At 37.4% G+C, this 21,538-nt stretch overlaps 2 protein-coding genes across 15 annotated transcripts in view; both read left to right on the forward strand.

Annotated features, from left to right (window-relative positions):
- The window catches only part of PROM1 (prominin 1), a 61,453-nt gene extending 51,681 nt beyond the window's left edge, over positions 1 to 9,772 (forward strand). For 6 of the 14 annotated variants that reach the window (XM_072037751.1, XM_038178567.2, XM_072037754.1 and 3 more), the window contains 10 exons: positions 620 to 637; positions 1,063 to 1,116; positions 2,190 to 2,270; positions 2,345 to 2,413; positions 2,949 to 3,041; positions 4,488 to 4,603; positions 5,284 to 5,307; positions 5,676 to 5,744; positions 8,062 to 8,102; positions 8,324 to 9,772. In XM_072037751.1, coding sequence (XP_071893852.1) covers positions 620 to 637; positions 1,063 to 1,116; positions 2,190 to 2,270; positions 2,345 to 2,413; positions 2,949 to 3,041; positions 4,488 to 4,603; positions 5,284 to 5,307; positions 5,676 to 5,744; positions 8,062 to 8,080 — 543 coding nt within the window. In that variant the 3' untranslated portion in view covers positions 8,081 to 8,102; positions 8,324 to 9,772. The other 8 variants (XM_038178577.2, XM_038178570.2, XM_038178574.2 and 5 more) reach the window with 6 other exon arrangements.
- A 1,989-nt stretch (positions 9,773 to 11,761) lies between these two features.
- Positions 11,762 to 12,388, forward strand: FGFBP2 (fibroblast growth factor binding protein 2). The gene has a single exon (XM_013096999.1). It carries the CDS (start codon positions 11,762 to 11,764, stop codon positions 12,386 to 12,388), a length of 627 nt encoding a protein of 208 aa, XP_012952453.1.
- The last annotated feature ends 9,150 nt before the right edge of the window (positions 12,389 to 21,538 follow it).

Below are 21,538 nucleotides of genomic sequence, written 5' to 3' on the forward strand. Positions count from 1 at the left end.
TGTATTGTCACTGAAGATTAAACTGGTTAAAGTCTGTATTTAATAAACATTTCTCATACGTGGGATACTACTACTTTATAATACTGCCTTTAAAATACTGCCTAAGATCATGGCCCCATTTTTTCCCTATTTATATTTTTGGTTATATATGGATAAAAGAGGAAACAGGGAAGAACTTTCCAAAATTCTAATCCTAAATCACCCACTTTCTTTTTTCCTTACCATTTGTCTTCAGTAATAAAAGTAGTTTTGACTTTCACACATTTCATGAAGTTAACAAGCACTTAACAGTGCTGGAATTGAAGCTCTGACAGTTGTAGTTAGAGCCAAAGGAAAATATTTTTTGTTGATGCTGTTAAAGATGTGAAAAGGCTTCTTCTGAATGTTTTTTTTTCCAGACACTGATTTGTATCAAACTGTGAATTTTGTACGTGCTAGGTGTTGTTTTTTTCTCTACATAACTTGAAGACTTTTATTTTATCTTAGCATCAGATAAAGTATTTCTGCCCCTGTCAAAGCGCTCCTAAAAAAGCACTAGGCCTCTGATTTTATGCTGTTCTTTCTAATTAACTCCTAATTATTCTCATCTCTTTTTCCTTTTACAAAACTGACTGTCAAGAAATATGTTAAAGCTAGGGTAAGTGCTTCTTCCCTTCTGACACTGCACAATATACAAATGCTGTATATTTGTATATACAATAATACCACAAAATACAAAGCTGTACTCTGGACACTCAGATCCAATTTCAACTGTTCTCTCTTTCTTCCCCCAAATAAATCTTTCCTAGTTTATTGTTACTAATTTGAGTTAATTTGAAGTCTTCAAGTACACAGCTTTTACCAACTTAGTGCTGTAACTGAATCACCAACATGAATGGTTAATAACACAATATATTTATTAGTTTTAAGTTAATATAACTGCTGTTACTGTATAAAATGTGGTACATTATATTGCAAACAAAATAATCTGTACAAAATTGAAGCACACATACAGTGTTGCAACAAGTAGGCTCTTACCTCTAGTGATGACTTATCTTTTTTTTTTCCCCTCTTTTGTACTAGAGCACTTTAAATCAGAGCATTAGGCTTCTGAAGAGGACATCATCTGAACTTATGGTAAGTTTTTTTTCCTGGCAACAGGAGCATTTTACTGTGTTTTTAAATCCATTTACCCCATATACAGGACATATTTTCAATACAGGTTTGACTATTTCTGGTTGTTCTGTTATTAGGAAGAGATTGTAGTGCAGTGAGGTAGTAAAAAGCTTTTCGATATCTCTGCACAGCTTCTTCTGTGTTGCCATTCCCTTCCTTTTAGAGGAGGGGGAAAGAAGGAAAGAATCTTTTTTTAAAATATGAATTACAAACTTAATTATCAGGTGATAAAATAGACTTGAGTAAAATTCCGTGTATGGTGCTATTAATACTAGTAAAAATGTAGCCTTTTTATTTTCTAGAATCCTTGAAAGCTAAACTTGGAGATGGGGAACACCAAGAAAGAAAACCCAAAAATACAACTGAGACAAGAGCTTTGTGATTCACATTCTTAACCAGCTCTTGTCCAATGTCCAGCTCCCACTGGGCCCCATCTCTTTGGCATTGTAGTCATTACCCTTCTGCTTCTGCAGCATCAGCCAAACACTGGGAGCCTGTGGCTGTGTAGAAGCTTCTCCAGGGTGTCCAGTTTCCCATTCAAATAGCAGCTAGTGCCTGCACCATAGTGAGAGCAGCTGCCTTCGGGCTCTGCAGGTGTGAGGAGGATAAGCAACGAGATGGTTACTTTTGTCAGCAAAGTTTTCTATCGCCTCCAGCCTGCCTTTGGCTCTGGTACCTTTTTTTTGTGTGATTTTGACCACTATCGTAGGACCCAAAGATTGGATGTCTCAAGAGATGAAAGTATAAGACAACAAGAACAGAAGAGAAAGGTGGTCTAGTATATAAACTAATTATGTAGGTTCCAGGAAAAGTTGCCATTCATACCTACTGCTACTTTCCTCTTTTAGTAGTTAAGGGTTTTGTCAAATGGTCATGATCCTTAGGCAGAGCGTAATTGCATATTTTGTCAGGTGCTCACAAGACAATGTTATGGATTTATCAAGAGAATAATTTATCATATATAGTGGCTGCGGAAGAACTGTAACAGCTTGAAAGGGATTTATTTATATTAAACACCTTCTCTTCCCCTCCAGGTTAAGGTGAAAAACGTCATTAGCGCTGTTAATGCTGCCCAGCTTCTCATAAACAACAATGCTTCCCTAGTTATTGTCCAGGTAAGTTTTATCTGATTTAATTACATTTAACCTATCATGGAGATAGAGGTTCACTTACTTTTGTCTGTTTTTAGGAAACAAAAAAGTACATGGACACCATAGTTGGCTACTTCGAGCAATACATTGATTGGGTGAAGGAGTCGGTAAGGTGCATTTGCTTTATTGAGAGAAGCTGCTTTTAAAAACATAAAGGAGCTAAATAGTAGTAATAGAAAAGTTACGTTGATTGTATGTTTTGTAATTTCAATTTGTAAGATATTTGTGCTCAATGGGAAGGAGAAAACTTGTCTTCTGTAAATAATTTTGTGTGAAGTAGAATTGAAAGGATGAATAGTACTGATAGGAATAAAATGCCAATTTAGTACAGTTTGTTTTTTTTTTTTCCAGGGCTAGCCTGAAAACTACCATTTGTGCTAATATTGTACTGAGACTGCTTAGTTCAAAATGATATCATTCGCATCTTGTTTTGTTCTTCTTTTTTTTAGCTAAGTCATTGAGAAATTGAGTTGATGTTTTAAAGATTTAAGTTCAATTGATAGCATATCCCACTGGAATTTATTGTGAATTTGGAAAGGGAGAGAGAGAACAATTTAGTAAACAGTAGCTGTAAGCAAGTTTTGAGGTTCTTATTTTTAATCTGTTAGATAACTCAAACTGTTTTCTTTTAATGTCTTTCAGATTGCCATGGAGGTAGCAGCATGCAAGCCTATTGCCAATGTGATAGATACAGCAGTAGATATATTTTTATGCAGCTATGTAACTGATTCTGTGGTAAGAAATCATATCTGTTTCTCAAAATTAGGGCATCAAGTGAGAAATTCTTTGAACATAACTCTGCATTCAGTTATTCTGGCTAGACTATTCAGAAGTGTGACAGTAAAGGATCACATCCAAAGTTTTTCAAGGACCTGGATCAACCAGTGCTGGACTTGTTTTCAGTTTTCATTAAACTTCAGCTTCTGTTAGCAAGAATCCTGTAAAATCAACTTTTCTTAGCAAATATTTTTCAAAGTTGTATTGTGAAATAAATACACTACTACTAATTTGGAATCTAAGTTTTGGAAAAGATGGTTTTCAGCTTGCAAGATTCAGAACCTCCTTGAAATAGAAAAAACATAAAAATCTGAAGTTTTTAGCAGTAACCACTTCTAACTTAAGGTGGAGGGAGAGATAAAGAAATATTGAGGAAAAACTTTCTCAAGTATCTTTTCTGGAATCTAGAATTTACCTGAATGAGGTAAATGGATTTTTTTATCACTTGACTTGTAGCAGACTGAATCATTCTTGTACAGTGGAGACTGAGCATGACTTGCATCAGTATGCAAGGGCAGTATTGGCCCTTTTGTCTTGCAAAAGAGCTTGGAGATGGGGCAGCATATATTAAAAATAAAATAAGCAACCACATGCATGGAAATGACCTGAAACATCTAGCTATTATTTGTATCACAATTTGAGCTGGGTAACAGTCACACTAACAGTAAATGTATGTAACCAGTCAAAGACACTCTGACCTTGATAATGCCATAAAATTTTCTAACCTACCAGAGCCATGTTGTACACGTGGATCATCTCATAAATTACAGAGCTTCTGGGTTTTGAGTACCAACTAAGCATGCAGCGGCAGATGAATCGTGTTTTTTTTGATGATAGAACCTATCTGAGTCACATACAAGTCAGAATGCCTCTAGGCAATACAAACCAAATTTGAAAAATTATTCTAACATCTGATGATAACTCAGCTCATCTGTGCGATAATACAATTAGTTATGCAAGCAGGTTGCAGCTAACAAGTTAAAAAGCACATTGAGAAAGTGCTGGAAACTCAGATTTTTGCAAGAACCTCAGATACTAATTTAAAATAGCGAGAAAAGGAAAAAAAATGACACTAGTAAATGCTGAGAGACAAAATCACTTTCTAGCCCAAGGCTGACTAAGTTGAAATAACTACTTAAGACATTATGCATGTGTGAATTTGAGAATTTGAGCATCTCTGGACAGTCTTCTGTTTGGTTACATCTGTAAGATAGTGGTGTCTTTAGAAAGAACACTTTAGAAGTGTTCTTTACTTTAACGACTGTGGAGGTTGCTTAGCTTGTCCTGTTCCATGCTAGTATAAGGAGCTTCAGTGCACAGACCACTGACAGTAGTTTCTAATGAGTTCTTTTAGTAACTGTGCTCTGTGATCTTCTTTTTTTCCTGGATTTTGTTTCTTTTCAGAATACCTTCTGGTTTGGTTTGGGAGGCTCTTCGATATTTTTAATTCCTGCCATAATTTTTGCTGTAAAACTCTCCAAATACTATCGTAGAATGGATACAGAGGATGTGTATGACGAGTAAGTATATACTCCTAGTCAAACTAAAGGGCAAATGGGTTTAAATGTTTTTTCTGGTGTCTCACATGAAGGTGCTTTAAATCTTCTGTGCTGTCAGATGAGCAATGCATGTTCTTGAGAAATACTGCAGGTTTGGGTTGGTGCCTGCAAAGTGCTTCGTGCAGGTAGACTTTGGTGAATTTAAATTGCCATGATTGTAGATATTTCTAGCTCTGGCTTCAAGAGATGACTTCAGAATGAGGTCTTCAGAGCTTTATGTGCAGCCTTTATATAAATATCTTCCAATGTGCAACCGATTAAGCTTTGCTAAGTTATCTGTTTAGGTGAACTGTGCTTTGTAATCTCCTTGAATTAACTATTTGCTTCCTTACTGTCTTAGTTATTCCTAACCAGTCTTTCCTTTTTCAATTGCAGTTCCTCTGTCTCAGGGACTTGGCATTTTACTTTATGATAACTGTTCTTACTTATTTTCCCATCAGTTTTGGTTTTACTATTTTCTTTTCTGCTCTTCGTTGTACTCATTCTTCAGTTAGCCTGTGCACTGCATTTCTCAAATTTCACACTGATAATTCTTCATTACACGTTCAGAAATCAGTAGAGCAGAAACAGGCATGTACAGCTAAAGTTAATCACTTATTTTACTGTCTGGTTAATGACTCCTCCTTTTTTATGTTTTTTAGTGTCGAAACTATACCCATGAAAAAGTAAGACACTTTTGCTGGTATTTGGTAAAATTATTTTATTCAGGTGGGAGGGTTTATATTTTTAATATAACTTGTTACTTCAACAGAGGTAACACGTTTTGTTTCACCAGACTTTATATTAGAGTATCCAACTCAACTGGAATATCTTAATAAATAGTTTATGGAGAATATTAAAATATAAAAAATGTAAAGTTATACTTATTCCATAGCTCCTAATTGTTACAAAGGAAAAGTTATCTTCTACTGTACAGAAACAGTTTATCTTTGCATATAAGACCATCATCCATGTACATGTCTTGGAAGCCATACTGTACATAGTGCATCTTGTAGTTAACATGGTCTTTTTTGGTGTATTTATTTTATTACAGTACAGAAAATGGTAATAATGGTTATCATAAAGAGCATTTATATGGTATACACAATCCTGTTATTACAAGGTAAACCAAGTCTGAAACTGCATGCCTTCATGTCCTTGCTTAATCTACTCTATTAATCACCTATCCAGTTTCCTGCACGTTTTAAAGTGAATCACTTAATAATTTGTTTCTTGCATGATTATTCATTATAAAAAATGCTGTATGATTTATATTTCTTAAATTTTCATTACATAACAATTAATATTGTAATAATCTCCAGCAATGTAACAAAGGAATTGCCTACATTTGGACATAAAATGCAGATAATTAGGTATTTATCTAGCACAATGGGTTGCCCTAAATAATTGGTAAACATTAAAATATTTTGATGGCAGGTGAAAGTGATAGGGTGGAATGCATTCTTGCTCTTTTTTTTTTTTTTTTTTGTCTGTAATGAGCGTATCTTTTTATATATTATCTAGGACTGAAGCAGGTGCAACTTTACAAACTGATTAATTTGTGTGTGTTCTTCCTGTGCAATGCATGAAACACAAAAGCCAAATTTTATAAAATCAGCTTTTTCTTCTGATCATCCTGAATTCTAATGAGGAGCTGTAGAGACTCTGCAAATAAGCATAGCATTTAATTGCTCATTTGCTCTGTCACCAGAGTAAGTGTGCTTATATTACATTTTTTTAGATAATGCAGTGAAGAGCTTTTGCTGTGCAAAAGGCAGATGATCCAGGATATGCAGAAAACATGAAGAGATTAAATGGGTGTTTCCGCATGGGTAGAGTTAGTGTAACATCACAAAACAAGAAATTTAAGTTAGATTTAAAAAGCAGGAGGCTTGTGTTCTTTTCTGTCTCCAACTCTTGTGCTGTAAGACCTTAGCTAGCTGTGAGACTTTGTTTTTTATGGGTAATATAGGGTGCCCATCAACTTTAATAGTATATTTTGCAAGATATGAGTTGCTTAAGGAAGGCTGTAATCTGTAATTAAAGTACATAGCTCCCTGTGCCTTAATTTACAACTTTATGAATGAAAAAATACAGGTCGAGAGCTGGCAGACGAATAAGATAGCATTGTTCTTTCAGTGATGATTAAACATCAAGAAAATGGAAAGTTTGCAAATCTTGCCAGATTTTATGGCTGCATCAGCTGCATGTTACTGTTTGTTAGAAGTGTATTTTACAGTAATTATTAGTGACCAAATCTGGATTCCACGTTTCCTTCTAAATAAGTATTTATATATAACAGTGTTTTCAGTGATCTGATCAGGATTGTCGTCATCTGTGCTGCAGTTTAAAGATTCCCTAAATAAATCTAGAAGGTATCTGATTCAAAACTAATGTCCACTGGCACGTCTAAGAACTGTTTCAGGACTTTTGATATCTTACATAAGAGGAAACTAATAATTGCTCAGGCCTTAGAAGTCCCTTTCTGATCTTTGAATCTTTAATATGAATGTTAATAATCTTGAAGTTTAGAGCATGTTTTTCATGATACTTCAGGAATTGATTAATAGTTAATACAGTGTTCCTGAATAAGCTAAAAATTAACATAAAATAATATTTTAAAGCCACTAGTTCAATTCTGACTTCCTTTTTCTAAATTTTAATAGTTACTCAAAATTGCCTTCTGTAATATGGCGTAAGAATTCTGTTTGAAGCAATACTTTCTTCTGAAAAGTTAACTCAAATCATTTGAAAAACTGCTGATTATGTTAGATACATGCATTGGGTTCCTTAGTCCAGGATTCTCATACGAGTAAGGTCTTATTCTTCATTTTTATTTGAGCAAGCTGTTTATTTTTAAATGATCCTTGCTTTTTCTGCAAGGATTTTAGACACTTTGGGAGATCTGACTGTGAATAGGTCTCTGTACACCTGCACTTTTGCATAGTTTTCTTTGTCCTTGGAAACCAGCTGAATTGTTTTGCTAAAAGGAGATGCAAATCTCTCTCTTTATAAATACGAGATATGTAAATACAAGTAGGAGAACCATGAGGTGTGTTTACATTTATATAGATACCTCACATAGAGGTGATATACATGTTAAAGCAAGTGTTAAAGATATAAATAACCTCAAATGCAGACAACACTTTGAGAGGATAAAATTGGAGGCTGGATTAGGCTCTTCAAAGAAGATTGGTGTTGAATTGGTAACCCAAACATTTCTTCCTATCCTAAAACAAAGGTAAGAGGAGAGGTTGGTGGAGTAAACCAGAAAACTATTTTCTCTTTCTTGAAAAGTTATTCATTAAATAAGTGGAAGTTTGAGAAGGATTTTGTACCAAATGAGCCTTATAGCTAGACACTCTGTTTCTGTTCTGTCTGTGGACAAAAGAAAGTTATGATTCTGATTTGTGTTGCTTGTTTGCTTTTTTTTTGTATAGCTCTGTGGAACAGTGGTAACAGATACTGGAAACTTTAAGGGGTAAGCAATAAGCTTTTAGAGTCAATTCCAGACCTACTTTCCTATTTTTAAGACTATTCTGTTTTCAGTAATATGAATGTTGTAAGATCTAAAAATAATTTTAAAAACGTATTGAACCATATTTGTGTTCCTATGAAAATCTATGCCTTTGTTCTGGTTAAATTACGTTAGAATTGTGTCTTCATCAAGTTTTCCTGACTTGTTTTTGTAATTATTTCCAGGCTACAGAAATGAGGCTCAAGATTCTTCTATGGGACTGTATCGTTACTCTACCAAGCGTATTGGCATTTACATTCATCTTCAAAATACTGAGCCACTTGTTTTATGTGACCCACACTGTAAATCACAAATGTACTATTGAATGTTATGCCATAAACTACTGTACAGGATCTTTTGTGACCAGGGCACTGCCTCTCAAATACCACTGTTCAAGGCTTGAATTAAAACGGTTTTTTGTTTTTTACTTTTTTACACTGGGCTTTCTATCTTACATCACAGGATATAAATTAATTAGATTAACTGACTTTGCTTAGTCCTTTGACAATTGGTCAAGTTCTTATTTTAAATTGTTGAGATGCGTTAAATACAGTACATACACGTTTACATAAAAATACATTTTGTATACAGAGACTTTTGTATATATGTTTTTCTTAAAACTTATGAGTGTTTAGTTAAGATTTTAATATTGTATAATACATTTCACAAATGAATTTACCAGCATGATCAGTGTTGCTATTTGGTGCTCTTGAATGAACAATTTGGACTAAATTTTAATTGTAATGGGATGCACAGTGTCTCTTTGTGTCTCTGGAAGTTCAGTTGCATTTTTTCTTCCTTTTTTTTTTTTTCTAATTATGATTTAATTTTTAGTGCTTTTTTGCAGCATAGACCTAAAAGGGAGACTTCTGTTTTGAAACTGTGTTTGGGTGGGAGGGTTGGGAGTATGTGTAATGCTTAATACAGCAAAAAGCTAAGCTTTCTAGAGTTCAGTAGTACCCAAAAAGAGCATGAAAGATGTCAATGTTGGTGATTTTCAGAATGCTTTACATTCTCTGACTCCCTTTTCCCCATTCACACCCACTTCTGTAACATCCTTAACAGTATCACTGTTAAGCTGTGCCTCCTTGGGGGGCAGTGATACTATTTTTGTTAAATAATTTCAAAATAGCATTTCCAATATTGAAATTCAGACACGTTCAGCAACTGGAGTTAGAATTTCTATTCTGGCATTATTGCTTTGAATTTTGGCATACGGTTGTGTTGCTGAATTAGTTAACAGCAGAATTAATCAAAAGAGCCACAAGTATTTATCGTACTAGCGTAAAACATTACAAAGTGTGAAATAATTGGGCATATTGATCTCAAATAGTGTCTCTTTGCATATCAGTATTCTTAACTGTTTCCAGTGAAGTTCACTAGCTTGAAGTAGGGATAATCCTGAAAATCATTCAAATAATTTTAAAGAAATGTTGGAAAGTCATACCAGTCTTTAATCTGGAATAACCTTAATTTTTTCATTTTTAGGTCGTAAATGGAGACATTTCTAATTGACAGTATGTAGCATAATGTGTATATGTAATGTTCAGAACTGTAGATTTTTAAAAGTTTCTATTTTTAATTTGAGAAAATGTTGCCAGTTCACTTAAATAAAAAAGAACTTGCTTAACTAACTGATGTTTGATTCTCAATTGTTTTGTTACGCAGACCTGTATCAGATTTGCAGTTAAAATCTTACAAAAATGAGTTATTTTTACCCTGACTAAAAATTTACCCTATATCTTACTTTTATTGATGACTTTAGCTTATGCAAGATAAAAGACCAAGAACTGGAGCAGGAAGGACTGAAAGAATATTGACTCTGTGTGAGAGAGCTTCTGAAATCCACAAAGGGTGTGATTTATGCAGAGATGTAGGATTTGAGCTAATGAATTGTGGGGAACACCTACATATCCTGCAAATGCTCAGGTTGTTAGTGCTTATCTTTGTTTCTGTTGCGCTGATAGCAGAATTAATTATTTTCTAGGCCTTCAGTTCCCACAGTTCACTGCTGGCAATCTAGCCCGACCTATAAAAGGACAAGTGTTTTCCAGTGATATTACAGACCATGAGCTATTTCATCTGAAGTATAGGCAGGCAGGCAGGACACAAAAGTTGGATGGGAATGGGACAAACGTTTTGCAGTTAACATATTAACTGCAGTACTTAAGTACACCAGAGCTCTTGAGTCCAAGCTTCAATATTTCTCCTTGTCCTTGTAGGCTGATTTGTCATCATGATTGCACCTGAGAACTTTTCAGAACTAGAGATCTGAAACTGGTATAAAGTATTTTTTAAGTAATTTTGAACTCCATCAATTATTAGTGAGAACAAGAGATGAATGTCTTTAGTTTCCAGGAATTCTCAGTGCTAAGAAAGTGTAAACAATGCATTTATTCATTCAGTTATCAAGAGGTCTTTGAGTGCTTCCAGTACCACTTCGAAATCCTTGGAATGAAATGTGAGATAGGCAACAAGATTCTTCTGGCTGGCTGGGTGTCAGGTGAGAAGACAGGGTCTTATGAGCCAGAAAAGTCCTGGGTCATGCAGCAGCAGCACAAGAGGGGAGTTCCTTGTGACCAACTGAACACCGAGAGAATTACCACAACTTTCCATAGCTCTGCTGCTTTTAGCTACTGCAGAAAGTGCTAGTACAGAACTGCACAAAAATATTTATATTCTCTTGTATTTGCTTTATGACCTACCTATGTCTCATTTATTATAAACAGGGAAATATTAAAAAAATAAATAAATAAAGGGGAGGGAGTGTGGAAGTAAAACCTGATAAAGCACAAATATGTGTTAAAGCACAAATAAGTAAATTTGACATCTCCTAGGGTGTATTCCCTGGTGCTGAGAGCTGTGATAAGCTAGTTCTTGTTCTGTTGGCTGAAAATAACCCAAGGATTAACAGTAATTATAAAATTTCCAAACATCTGATTTATGTTTATGCCTAAATTATTTTGCTAAATCCTTATTCCCTATATATTTTTAAATAGTGCAAGTATTTAAATATTGCAAGTCTAAAAATTTTTCACGACTTAAAGATTGTGCAATTGATTCTTCCCTGTGTCCACAGTGTATGTCAACTGCTGACAAAATGAAGTACTAAAGTTGCATCCTTACTGTGCAAATCCACAGAAAATCCACTGCAGAAATCAACTTTTATTAGCAGGACATGTTTATAATCATCCAGACGTATCTGCATAAATAGTTTTGGCACTTTTATCTTTTTTACTTCAACATGGCTTTACAAGTTCAGGCATGAAGATAGCTCTAAAACAGCTGAAGAATGGAAAATACCTGTTAAAAATCAAATATGACATGTTCATCCTGGACAGGAATGTGCTTCTCGGTTATACAACTATCGTTCTGTATTTAACTGCATTTACAAGATTTGTCTTGTTACCTTCTTGGGAGTTCACAGGTTATTTGACACTCCCTTGGGCTATAAATTATGGGCACATGCCTACTGAAGGGTGATTTATTATTTAAATAAAAAAAAATTTACATCCTACATCTAGCTGGAAAGAGGCTTCTTTGTGCACCGAGCCTTTAAATTGTGAGCAGCCAGGTACTTACGACTTCCACTTTCTCGGATCGTTTCGCTCAAGGATCTCGCCATGAAGAGCATTGCCCTTCTTTTCCTAGTAGTGATCTGTGGCGTGGCAGGATGGGGACAGAAACTGAAGCCAAAGAAGAGAAGCAATGGTGAAGAAATCAATTTTCGGACTAAAACCAAAGACGTCTGCACCATGAGCATGAGTGGGGATGAGGAGATGAAACTAAGAATCGAATGCAAAAGCCAAGGCAAGTCCTACTGGTGTGAATACACCGGCAAGCCGTCAGTCTGTCGTCCTTTCCGAAACAATCCCAAACTCTACTGGAATCAGATTGCCGTGGAACTTAGAAAGCTCCCTCATGCTTGCGAATCCACACAAGTGTTGAAGGCCACCATGTGCCAAAAGGCTCCTGCAGATGCTGTCATGAAGCAAATAGCTGCTGGTATGGAGCCGGAAGACCTAGCAAATCAGGACAAGTCAGTCCAGAAAACTTCAGCCTCTGTGAGGGGAGCAGGGAAAAGCTCTGTTAAGAAAATAGGGAAGCCTGCAATACTACCTCTTATAAAACCAACCCAACATGGTCAAGGGTCTGAAAATGAAACTGAAGCAATGAAACTGGCACGGGAACATTGCTGGGAATCCCTGCATGGTTTCTGCTCCTACATTATTGGCATCTTTAGAGGTTAAGGATTTGCTTCAGGTAAAACTCTGTCTTGAAGCACAGCAGAGCATACCGAAATGTAATCCTATTGTACTTCTGTTTATCTTTGTTTTAATCCTGGGGATCTCTCAAGGGGATGGACAAGGAGGCTTTAGGGTCACTAACTAAAATCTGAAATAGGAAAGTCAGTTGTATTATAACTTCTGAGTGTCTGGAGAGCCTAAACTCCCATTGATATCCAATAGTTCAGGACTCCCTTGCAGCCTCATATGAGGTGCTCAGTACATACTGAGATGGTGGTTATATCTGTTGATAATTAGTGAACATCGCTTGTATTTTTCCTGTTAGAATGTGTGTCTGAATCCTATGGTTTAACTGTTTGAATTGGGCTTGTTCCTCCCTTCTGTCCTTCCTTCCATCCTGGGCTTTTTTTTTTTTGGATGTAAGCCAGCGAAATGTGATAAATAACAAACACATTAGACCCATATAAAAAGTGCAATTTAGAGAATTGTATTTAGACTGTGACAGGATAAACCATGTTCATCAAAACTGCTAGTTGATATTTAACCATTTACATTTTAAAAGTAGTTCATAAACAACATGTAGATATAATATCTATAGATATTATAGATATGTAGATATGAAACCAAACTGTCTTGGTTTCCACATCTGTTTCTGTAGCCATGCTAGGTGATCCCACACAGGCTAGTCTGGTAAGTCTCAGGTTTTTAGCCAGGATATGAAGTGGCAAAGCCCTCACAGAAGTAATTGGTTTTATACCTACTTACGTTTCACCTCAGGGAGCCTGCCAGGAGCTGGCATCTAAACCTGAAAACTGTTGACAGAAATGGGAATATATGCAGCGTGAGCCACTCTAAGTGCTTAGTCTGCTAATGATCTTGGTTGTACTTAATGCAGCAAAGTGACTAATTTTTTTTTTCCTTTTTGTTTTGCAGAGCAAAAAAAAATCTGCTGAAGAAGGGTCCCTGCTGTAGTTTAAGAATTTAGACTTAAGAATTTGATGTAAAAATGAGTAATCTCTATAAATGTTGTAGCTGTTTTCTACCCCCAAAACTGAGCTTTTTAATATCCCTGAAAGCTGCATGAAACTGGAGTGACCTGTACTTGAAATACTATGATAAGCTAACTCGTGTGTACTGCATTTATGTAACCAAGGTTCCACTCATGATGATCTTGAGCAGGTTTTTGTGTGCTTGGCTTTGTTAGAAGTGAAAGCTGTACATGATGCTACAGTTAAGGCAAACAATAAAAATAAGAATTTTGAAAACGTTTGCTGTGCTTTCTTACAATATTGAATAAATGGTGCTACTTGTGTAAAGTCATGATGATACCTGTTTCTTAAGAGATTGTTGGTAGAATATGTAAGAAATTACAGATCTGAGTCATTTTTCCACTGTTAACATGTTTTCATGAATATTAATATTTTCAATGTTATTACATTTATGTTACAATGATAAGTTTCAGCCAGCAGGAAAAAAAAAAAAAAAGAATGAAGAAATAGAAGACTATGGTAAAAGTACACTTCTAAACATAGCAGGTTAGAGGTGTTAATCTCGTGTCTGTAGAATTCAGTATTGTCAGGATCTGTTGGTAGTAATATTAACACCTATGTTCAGTAAGTATTCTGAAAGGTAACTCATGTCTATGCACTTACAAAATTATGTCTCACTCAACACAAATCTCATCAAAACAATAAAGTGAGACCTAATAGCCTATTGTTGAATTTACAAAGCATTATATTCTGACTATTTTTTAACTTCTGTTCCTAAGCGAGCTTCTCAACAAGGATACAACCAGAAAAACCTGGTACTACAGGGTACTCTATATTGCTGTTCAACAATTAATGCAATACAAAGTTATGCTTAGGTACTTATCCAGCTTCACTCACAGATTTGCAATTCTTGCCTGAAAATCCATAATTCCAGAGCTTGCCTACCCAATCACTGAACTTTTTGCCTTGTACCAAGTACATAAATAACATTTCTGTCCCCAAGACTCTTAAAATATTATATGGAAAGGAAAAGCAAGTAATAATTTTTTGCTACTCAGTAAAATAGTGCAGGACTAGTGCAGGAGGTTGTACATGCAAGGCAGAAATACAGCCTGAATTCTGGTAAAATGCAAGCTCAAGTGTATATTTCTGTCACCCATAAATCTAATATGGTTAATCTTCATTTTGTATTTTCAATTATCCTTCATAGGCTCTTGTATTGTGAGGAAAAAATGTAGCAGTACATCTATTCATTATTTCTGTCATAGAAATTAATTGTTTAATTTGCAAACTGTTACAGTGCTTCAAAGTGATTGATACTTGGGAACTATTTGGAAGTCTTAAGTGGAGAGTGGGGGTTTTCTTAAGATGTTGCTTTTAAATATCTTAAAATTTGTTTTTATGATACAAAGCCCACCCAGCAGACTGAAAGTTTTGCAATAGTGTCCGTTACAACAATAAATGACCTCAAAGATGAGATGATGTCTTTCACTGAGAGGCATCTAAGGGAAAGGGAACCAGTGCCACCATCCTGACAGCAGGAGAGAAGATAAGGTTTCAGCAGTTCATTGAAAGAAAACTCTCCCCCTGTGCCCTCTTCTATCTATATGCATTGAACACAGAAGGCAACAGAGCAGAGTTATCTGACACTTTATATAACTCCTGATGAAACAGTCTAAAAAACATGGCCATCATTGATTCTGTTTAGTAGAGGATGAAAGTCACGTATACATGCTAGTGCACAATTTCCTTGGGAACTCATATCTCATTTCAGTAGAGCAGAGCTTGGCTGCATGGGGATCCATGCTTGGCATTGTATTGTCTGGAATGTCTTCTTGAAGCTTTACTGTTGAAACTGTAGGAACTAGAAATCAAAGATCTGTGCAACAAAGGCACCTCTCATCAGATGCTTTCTGTAAATCATCCAGGATCAAAAATACATAGTGAAGCATGAAGATTTTGCTAACAAGGTGATGTGTGGTTTGGATTACATTTAATTGGGCAATGCTATGCACCCTCAGCAAGCCAGTTAACTATAATTATAGTACTTTCAGTAGATACAAAAATGGGATGTTAACTGAAATACCCCTCCTTAGTCTAACAGCTCTGTGATTGTGTTGGCTACATAGCCACTTAACTGTGTTTAACACTATAAATGTACAGTCATGACATTTTAGTTTACCATTTTGGTATGAAAGTGCTATTCATTAATGAAAGAATGAATTGAGAAGCATTTGTGGTGAGTTCAGGGCAATTTTCTCTTACCTTGTGAATGAATGAAACCTGCTGTTTCATTCATTGTAGGTTTAACCTGTTACTCCCTGTATATGTAAGTACCAAAGGAAATTGCTCAACTGGAGGTGCAATTCGTCTTTAATTCCTTGAGAGAGGACATCACACTAAAATGTTTGTCTGGATTCCTGCAGCCAGGAAGACCCTTGAAATCCAGGCCTACTTCTGCAGCTGCTAATGCAATGTGAGGCCATGTGGTGCACCTGCCTCAGGATCCTCTCATTTAGGCTTCTACAGAAGCTTCATGAATACTCCCTGTTGAACAAGGTAAGCCTCCAGAAAAGCAAAGCAAGATGCATTCAGAAAATTTGTATGTAAAAGAATGTGTATTTAGCACATACAATTAAGATTGAAGAGAGACATTGATAAACTGGAGTGAGTCTAACGGAGATCCACCGTGATGGTTAGGGCTGAAGCACACTCCTGTGAGGAGAGGCTGAGGGAATGGGGCTGGTTTAGCATGGGGAATAGAAGGCTTTTAGGGCGACCCAATAGCTGCCCTCCAATACCTGTGAGGAGGCTATAAAAATATGGAACTAGGCTCTTTGACTTGTGTGATAGGAGACAAAGAGACAGTTATAAATTGATACAGGTGACGTTCTGACCTGGCATGAGGAAAAACATTCACTGTGAGAAAGGGAGCAGGTTTCCCAGAGAGGCTGTGCAACCTCTCTCCTTGGAGTTCTTCAAGACCAATTGGACAAAGTCTAAGCAACATCATTGGAATTCACCATGACCCTGCTTTGAGCAGGAGGCTGGACTTCAAACCTCTTGTGGTGTATGTTTTTTTTTAGCTTGATTTTGGCCCCAGAGAAAATCACCAAGGGATTCAGGTATTAAGGAATACCAAACATCCAATCTGTTTGACTTAAAATCAAGTATCTGAAACTAAGGAGATGGTCGTTTGCAGTGTATGGGTCATTTGTGCTGAAGTAGACCAAACCACACCTCAATAATGTTGTTCCTCGGTCTGCCTTTAGATTATCTTAACTATGCAGTAGTGCACTCTGGTGTTTTCTGAGAGAATTGTTTTGTTTGCTTTGGTCATTCTTGTGTCGTTTGTAGTCGTATGTTTTGCATTGTTGATTTTTCAGTAAGTGTCTTGGTTGATATGGCATGGATTTTAGGGAACAAGATCTTCCACAAAAATAAGAAGATAAAGGAAATACTAAAAATTTCCCAGAAATGCCTGTTGCCATTTCTGCTTCTTTCGGAACTTAATGGCTACTGATCTCATTGTTGTTGTTTCTCCTGCTGTGTTACTTCTAGTCTCTCTTTTTTGCTCTGAAGATGAGTCAGATGCAGTACGAGAGATTTCATTTGGCTGCTTCTGCCTTTACAAACAAGAAGATTGCTCTCATCAGACTTCGCAGCTCATTTTACAGTGACAAAAAGTCTGTGATATGCGTATAAAAACAAGAATAAAAAAATAAATCAGAAGAGCTGCAGTCAGTTTGATGACAAGACATTATCTCATGAACATATATCCGACATCCTGAGGATTTATTTATTTAGTTTTCACATCTTGTGTACAAAGTTGACTCCATAAATACTTGGCAGGAGGCCAGTGACTGAATTTTCAGGATAGCTCCATTGCAGTACTTCCAAGTGCAAGAAAAAAATGAAGCCGATGCCTGAGCTACAGCGGAAGTTCAGGTTCCCCTCCCTGCTTCCCTCTCCTCAACCATGTTATAAAAGTGTTTGCACAGCCAGCTACTTGCCGTGGGTGTCTGTGCTGCGGTATGCTTCCAGTGCCTGCAGGCTTACAATGATTGTAGTCAGGAGAGAAAACAGAGGCGTCCTGTTAGGTCTGCTGGCTGCTGAGCTGAAGGAACTGCATTACTCTGTCACTGCTGCTGCCACCCATAAAAATTAATGTGCAAATTGTGAAATTCGTTACCCCCTTTATTTGTCTTACTGGCCTACGTGGTGTGAGGAGGCCCTCTCCGCAGACATGGTGGTAATAAAATTAGGAATTCACCTAGGACCTGAAGTGGGCTGGAAACTTCCCGCTGAAGGAAATGGTTAGCAAAACCCAGGCTCAATCTTGCAGACTGCTCTGTCAAAACAGCCCAGCAGTGGGGCAGGAGAGCGGCCGACTGCCCTTTTCTCTCGCCCTGCTCTTAGAGCAGATGCAGACCACACGGGTGCAGTCAGTGAGGTACTGAGCTGATCCCCTGTCTTGTATATCCCAGAAATTTAATGTGAGAATCCCCATATTAGTGTTTGCAGGCTGGAAATGTTATTTGATGCCCACACAATTGTGCAGGAGGCTTGGTCAGTGTTGGAAGATCACAGGAGGGAAGCACAAAGTAGGGTTTCCATACGTATGTGCAGGAAGCATTACCTAAGACCTAAATTACCTAAAATTGCTCTCAGACACAAGAGAAGCTGGAGCTCAGGTGTTGAACAGCATCCATTCTTGTGTGGGCAAAAAGAAGCATGGCCTCCATGAGGGTCATCTCCTGACTGAACCCTCCATGGCGCAGGTCTGAGGCCTCTGTGGTGCTGCGGGGCCATGTTGCCAATTTGTGGGGTTGAGGGCTAGGTTGGGCTCTGGGGTCCAAAGCACCAGTGAGAACGATGGTTTGCCTGCAGATGAAGCCATTTGGGCTGTTCTGCAGTGTCTTGCTGGGAGCAGCAGTGCTTGGGGCAGGTCTGGCTCGTGGGACCCTGCCAGGGGCTGGAGGCCAGAGCAGGTGCTGTGCTGATGAACTTGGGCTGTGAGGTGAGTGGTGGTTTACCCTGAGGGTACGTGCCTGAGCAGGCTGTGGAGATGTGGTATGTCAGGACAAGGTCTCTATCTTCCCCTGAGCCTGCCTCAAGCTCCCCTATGCCCCATGACCCATCCTGTACTGCTTTCCTTCTTCAGAAAGATGTCTCAAGACCAGCCATTGAAACCCCTCTGTAGAAATCTAGACAACATCTGCTGTGCTGGTAAGCTACACCAGGGCGGCAGGTGACGTTTTTTACAATAAGATAAGAGGTAAGAGCCATTCATGAGTACTGATAATGAACATCATCTGTAGCCATCTGCTTTCCCCTGCCTTCTTGGGCCTGAAATCTTTTTAATAGTCAGAATCAATTCAATAGCTTTGGGTTTTGCTTTATACTAATCGCATGATCTTTATTCAGAGTGAGCCAGCAACAGAAAGAAATCAAAAACACTGTTTTCCTTCAGTGGAGATAACTTTTTATATAGCACTTATTTCACCTCAGCAGCAGCAGTGTCCTTTGGCAGGACACACTTCATCTGAATTACAATAAACCAATCACAGTGATTTGATGCAGTGGGCAAACTCATTTTTCTTCCTCGCTATTAATGATCATTTTTTTTTGTAGAGGATTGCAATGTTAATGTTTCTGGCTCAGGGAAAACCCAGGATCCAAAATGGAAGATCACCTTATATCCTTATCATCAGACACATTATTCTTCTGCATATATAATGGTCCTTCTTAAACATCCACATACTTGGTTGAACTCAGATAGCAAAGAGCAGAGTTCAACTACTTTACAGTTTCCACGGGATTTCAATAACCAGAGAAAATATACTGTCAAGGACTAAAAACCTGTGTAGAAGTGTGCTTTGAGTATCTGTGAGAAGAAAGGCACGCTGTAAACATCTCAGAGAAAGAAATCCATCTGAAAAGGAAATTCTCAGGTAATTAATTTTCTGTCATCATCGTTTCTGTGTTTTCCCCTGTATTGTCTGAAGTTATTCAAAACTAAAATAATTGTGGCTATTTAAAGAGACATATAACAATATAATTACTAGGGTGCTATCTACAACTCTCTATAAGCATATCACTTGTTGGCCTGTAGACCTGGGAAGGGAAACAACACAGCAGGATACTGAATTCAAAAAGAAGTTAGTTTCTCAGTTGTATAAATTGTTTAAAATTGTAATGCATTTGATTTCTGCATTGTCTGCTATTCATACATTTCAGGATATTAAAAAGAAAAAAAAAAAAAAAAAGAAAGAAAGAAATACAAAATTAACTTCCTTTACATCTCTCTGACATAGACAAGTATTATTATCCACCTTTACAAGGTTAGGAAACACAGAGACATATAAGGGGGCCTCTGAGAGCAGACATTTAGACAGAAGCTAGTATATTAAATAGTACTGCATGTGTATTTAAGCAAAAATGAAAATTTAACACATTTTTGTAATTCTGCTAGCTGAGTGCACATAGGAAAATAAAGTCAATCCATCACAGGCCCCAACTTCAGAACTTGAACATGTTCTCAAGCAGAGCCACCCATTACCTGTATGTGTGTGCCTGTGTCAGTATTCAACAAATAAATTAATACACACGCATGTTTTTGCTGGATAAAGTTGGCCATAGGTAGAGTGAGCTCTTGACTTCTATGTGGATAGGATAGATGCTGTCTGGTGGCAGATAGGGCCCTGGGTGATGCCAATGTGAAGCATCAGGTCTGTTCGTTCCCAGAGTCCTGAGAGTTTATGAGGGAGCTGAAGGCGATCTCTGTTGGCGAAGGGGACAGGTTGATAGGAAAGGCCAGCAAAGCACAGCTGAGTCCTGGTGCTTTGTGAAGATTCTGAGGGGATGCAAAGAGGGATGGGAAATGAACAGTGCAAGCCCAATACGTCTATACCCTCCCTCAGCTCCACCAACAGCAAAAGCAGCATAGTCAGTCTGCTAATTTTGCACCTGAGTTGGCTCTTAAAGCAACGAGGATCACAGCAGTGCCTAAAGCCTCTTCTCATTGTACAGTGGCAGTTTTGCCACTGTGTTTGGCCAGAATCAAGTTTTTGCCAGTGGAACCTTTGGAAGAACCATAAACAATCTGATTCTGATCTGTAGTTAAGACAGGGAACAGATTTCCTCATTTCAACATATTGGTCTTTGACCTGGACCTTCTGAGGCATTAGGTGTCAGGCATTGGCAAGCTGGGGAGATTGTCAAACTGAGATAGAAGGGCAAGTCTTCTATCAGGTATCCCTCTGCAGTTCTCCCCTGGAAAAGTTATTTCTGATTGTCTCTTTAATACACTTCCACTGCTTTCAAAGATACCTTGCTGCTGTTCTGTGGGAACACTCTGGAAATGAATAAGCTTTCACAGTTTTACTGTTTTTGTAATCAATAGGCTAAGTGTATTAGATAATATAATCAAATTCTGCACCACAGGCTCCTTCTCTTTCTCAGGTCTTGCTGCTTATAATTTTATCTGCATGCATATCTGTTTGTCTGCATCTCATTAATTCTTCCAGCTGTAAAACAGTCATGCTGCTAAGTACAGATTAATATATACAGTGTGCCCAGTGAATTCAGACTGGCCGATGTGTGCCAGCACAGTTTAATATAAATCTCCCATCTGAATGCAGCAGTGTTTCTCTGGTGTAGTTATGTTTATATTTAATTAAAACCATTACTCCTTTAGCCTAATGCTGGAGTGAAAGAAGCCTGTCTGATGCACCCTATCTCGCTCCCTACCATACTGATGGAGCACCCATAGAGCCCTTTTGTTCAATGGACCATAGCTATGGAGAATGTTTCAGTGAGCATCTTACCCTGCTTCGGGGCAGCTTTGGGTTTTTAATGGTGCTGAAATGTGGAAGGACTAGGGTTTCTTTGCTGAGCTCAGCTGTATCTCAGAAGGCTATAAAATTCTGTTCTCAGAAGGAATTGGCTAGCTCCATTTGTTTTAAAATCTGTGGTCAAAACATGACCACAGTTAACAGCATGAATCCTAACACCTACCTATTCTGAGGACTGGCTTAAAGAAAAAAAATTTGCAAAAGCACCAGGAAAGACACTTTTACCATCAGTAGTGGAAGTGAGTTCAGACCATCAGACATTAATAAGGTGGCTTTCAGGCCAAATCTAGCAGTATCTGAAGTCTGTC

Source organism: Anas platyrhynchos, chromosome 4 (assembly GCF_047663525.1).
Source record: "Anas platyrhynchos isolate ZD024472 breed Pekin duck chromosome 4, IASCAAS_PekinDuck_T2T, whole genome shotgun sequence".
In the NCBI taxonomy this organism is placed as follows: domain Eukaryota; kingdom Metazoa; phylum Chordata; class Aves; order Anseriformes; family Anatidae; genus Anas; species Anas platyrhynchos.

Bases quoted from the DNA above. Each gene is read 5' to 3' on its own strand.
- FGFBP2 (XM_013096999.1), top strand. From the start codon at position 11,762: ATGAAGAGCATTGCCCTTCTTTTCCTAGTAGTGATCTGTGGCGTGGCA.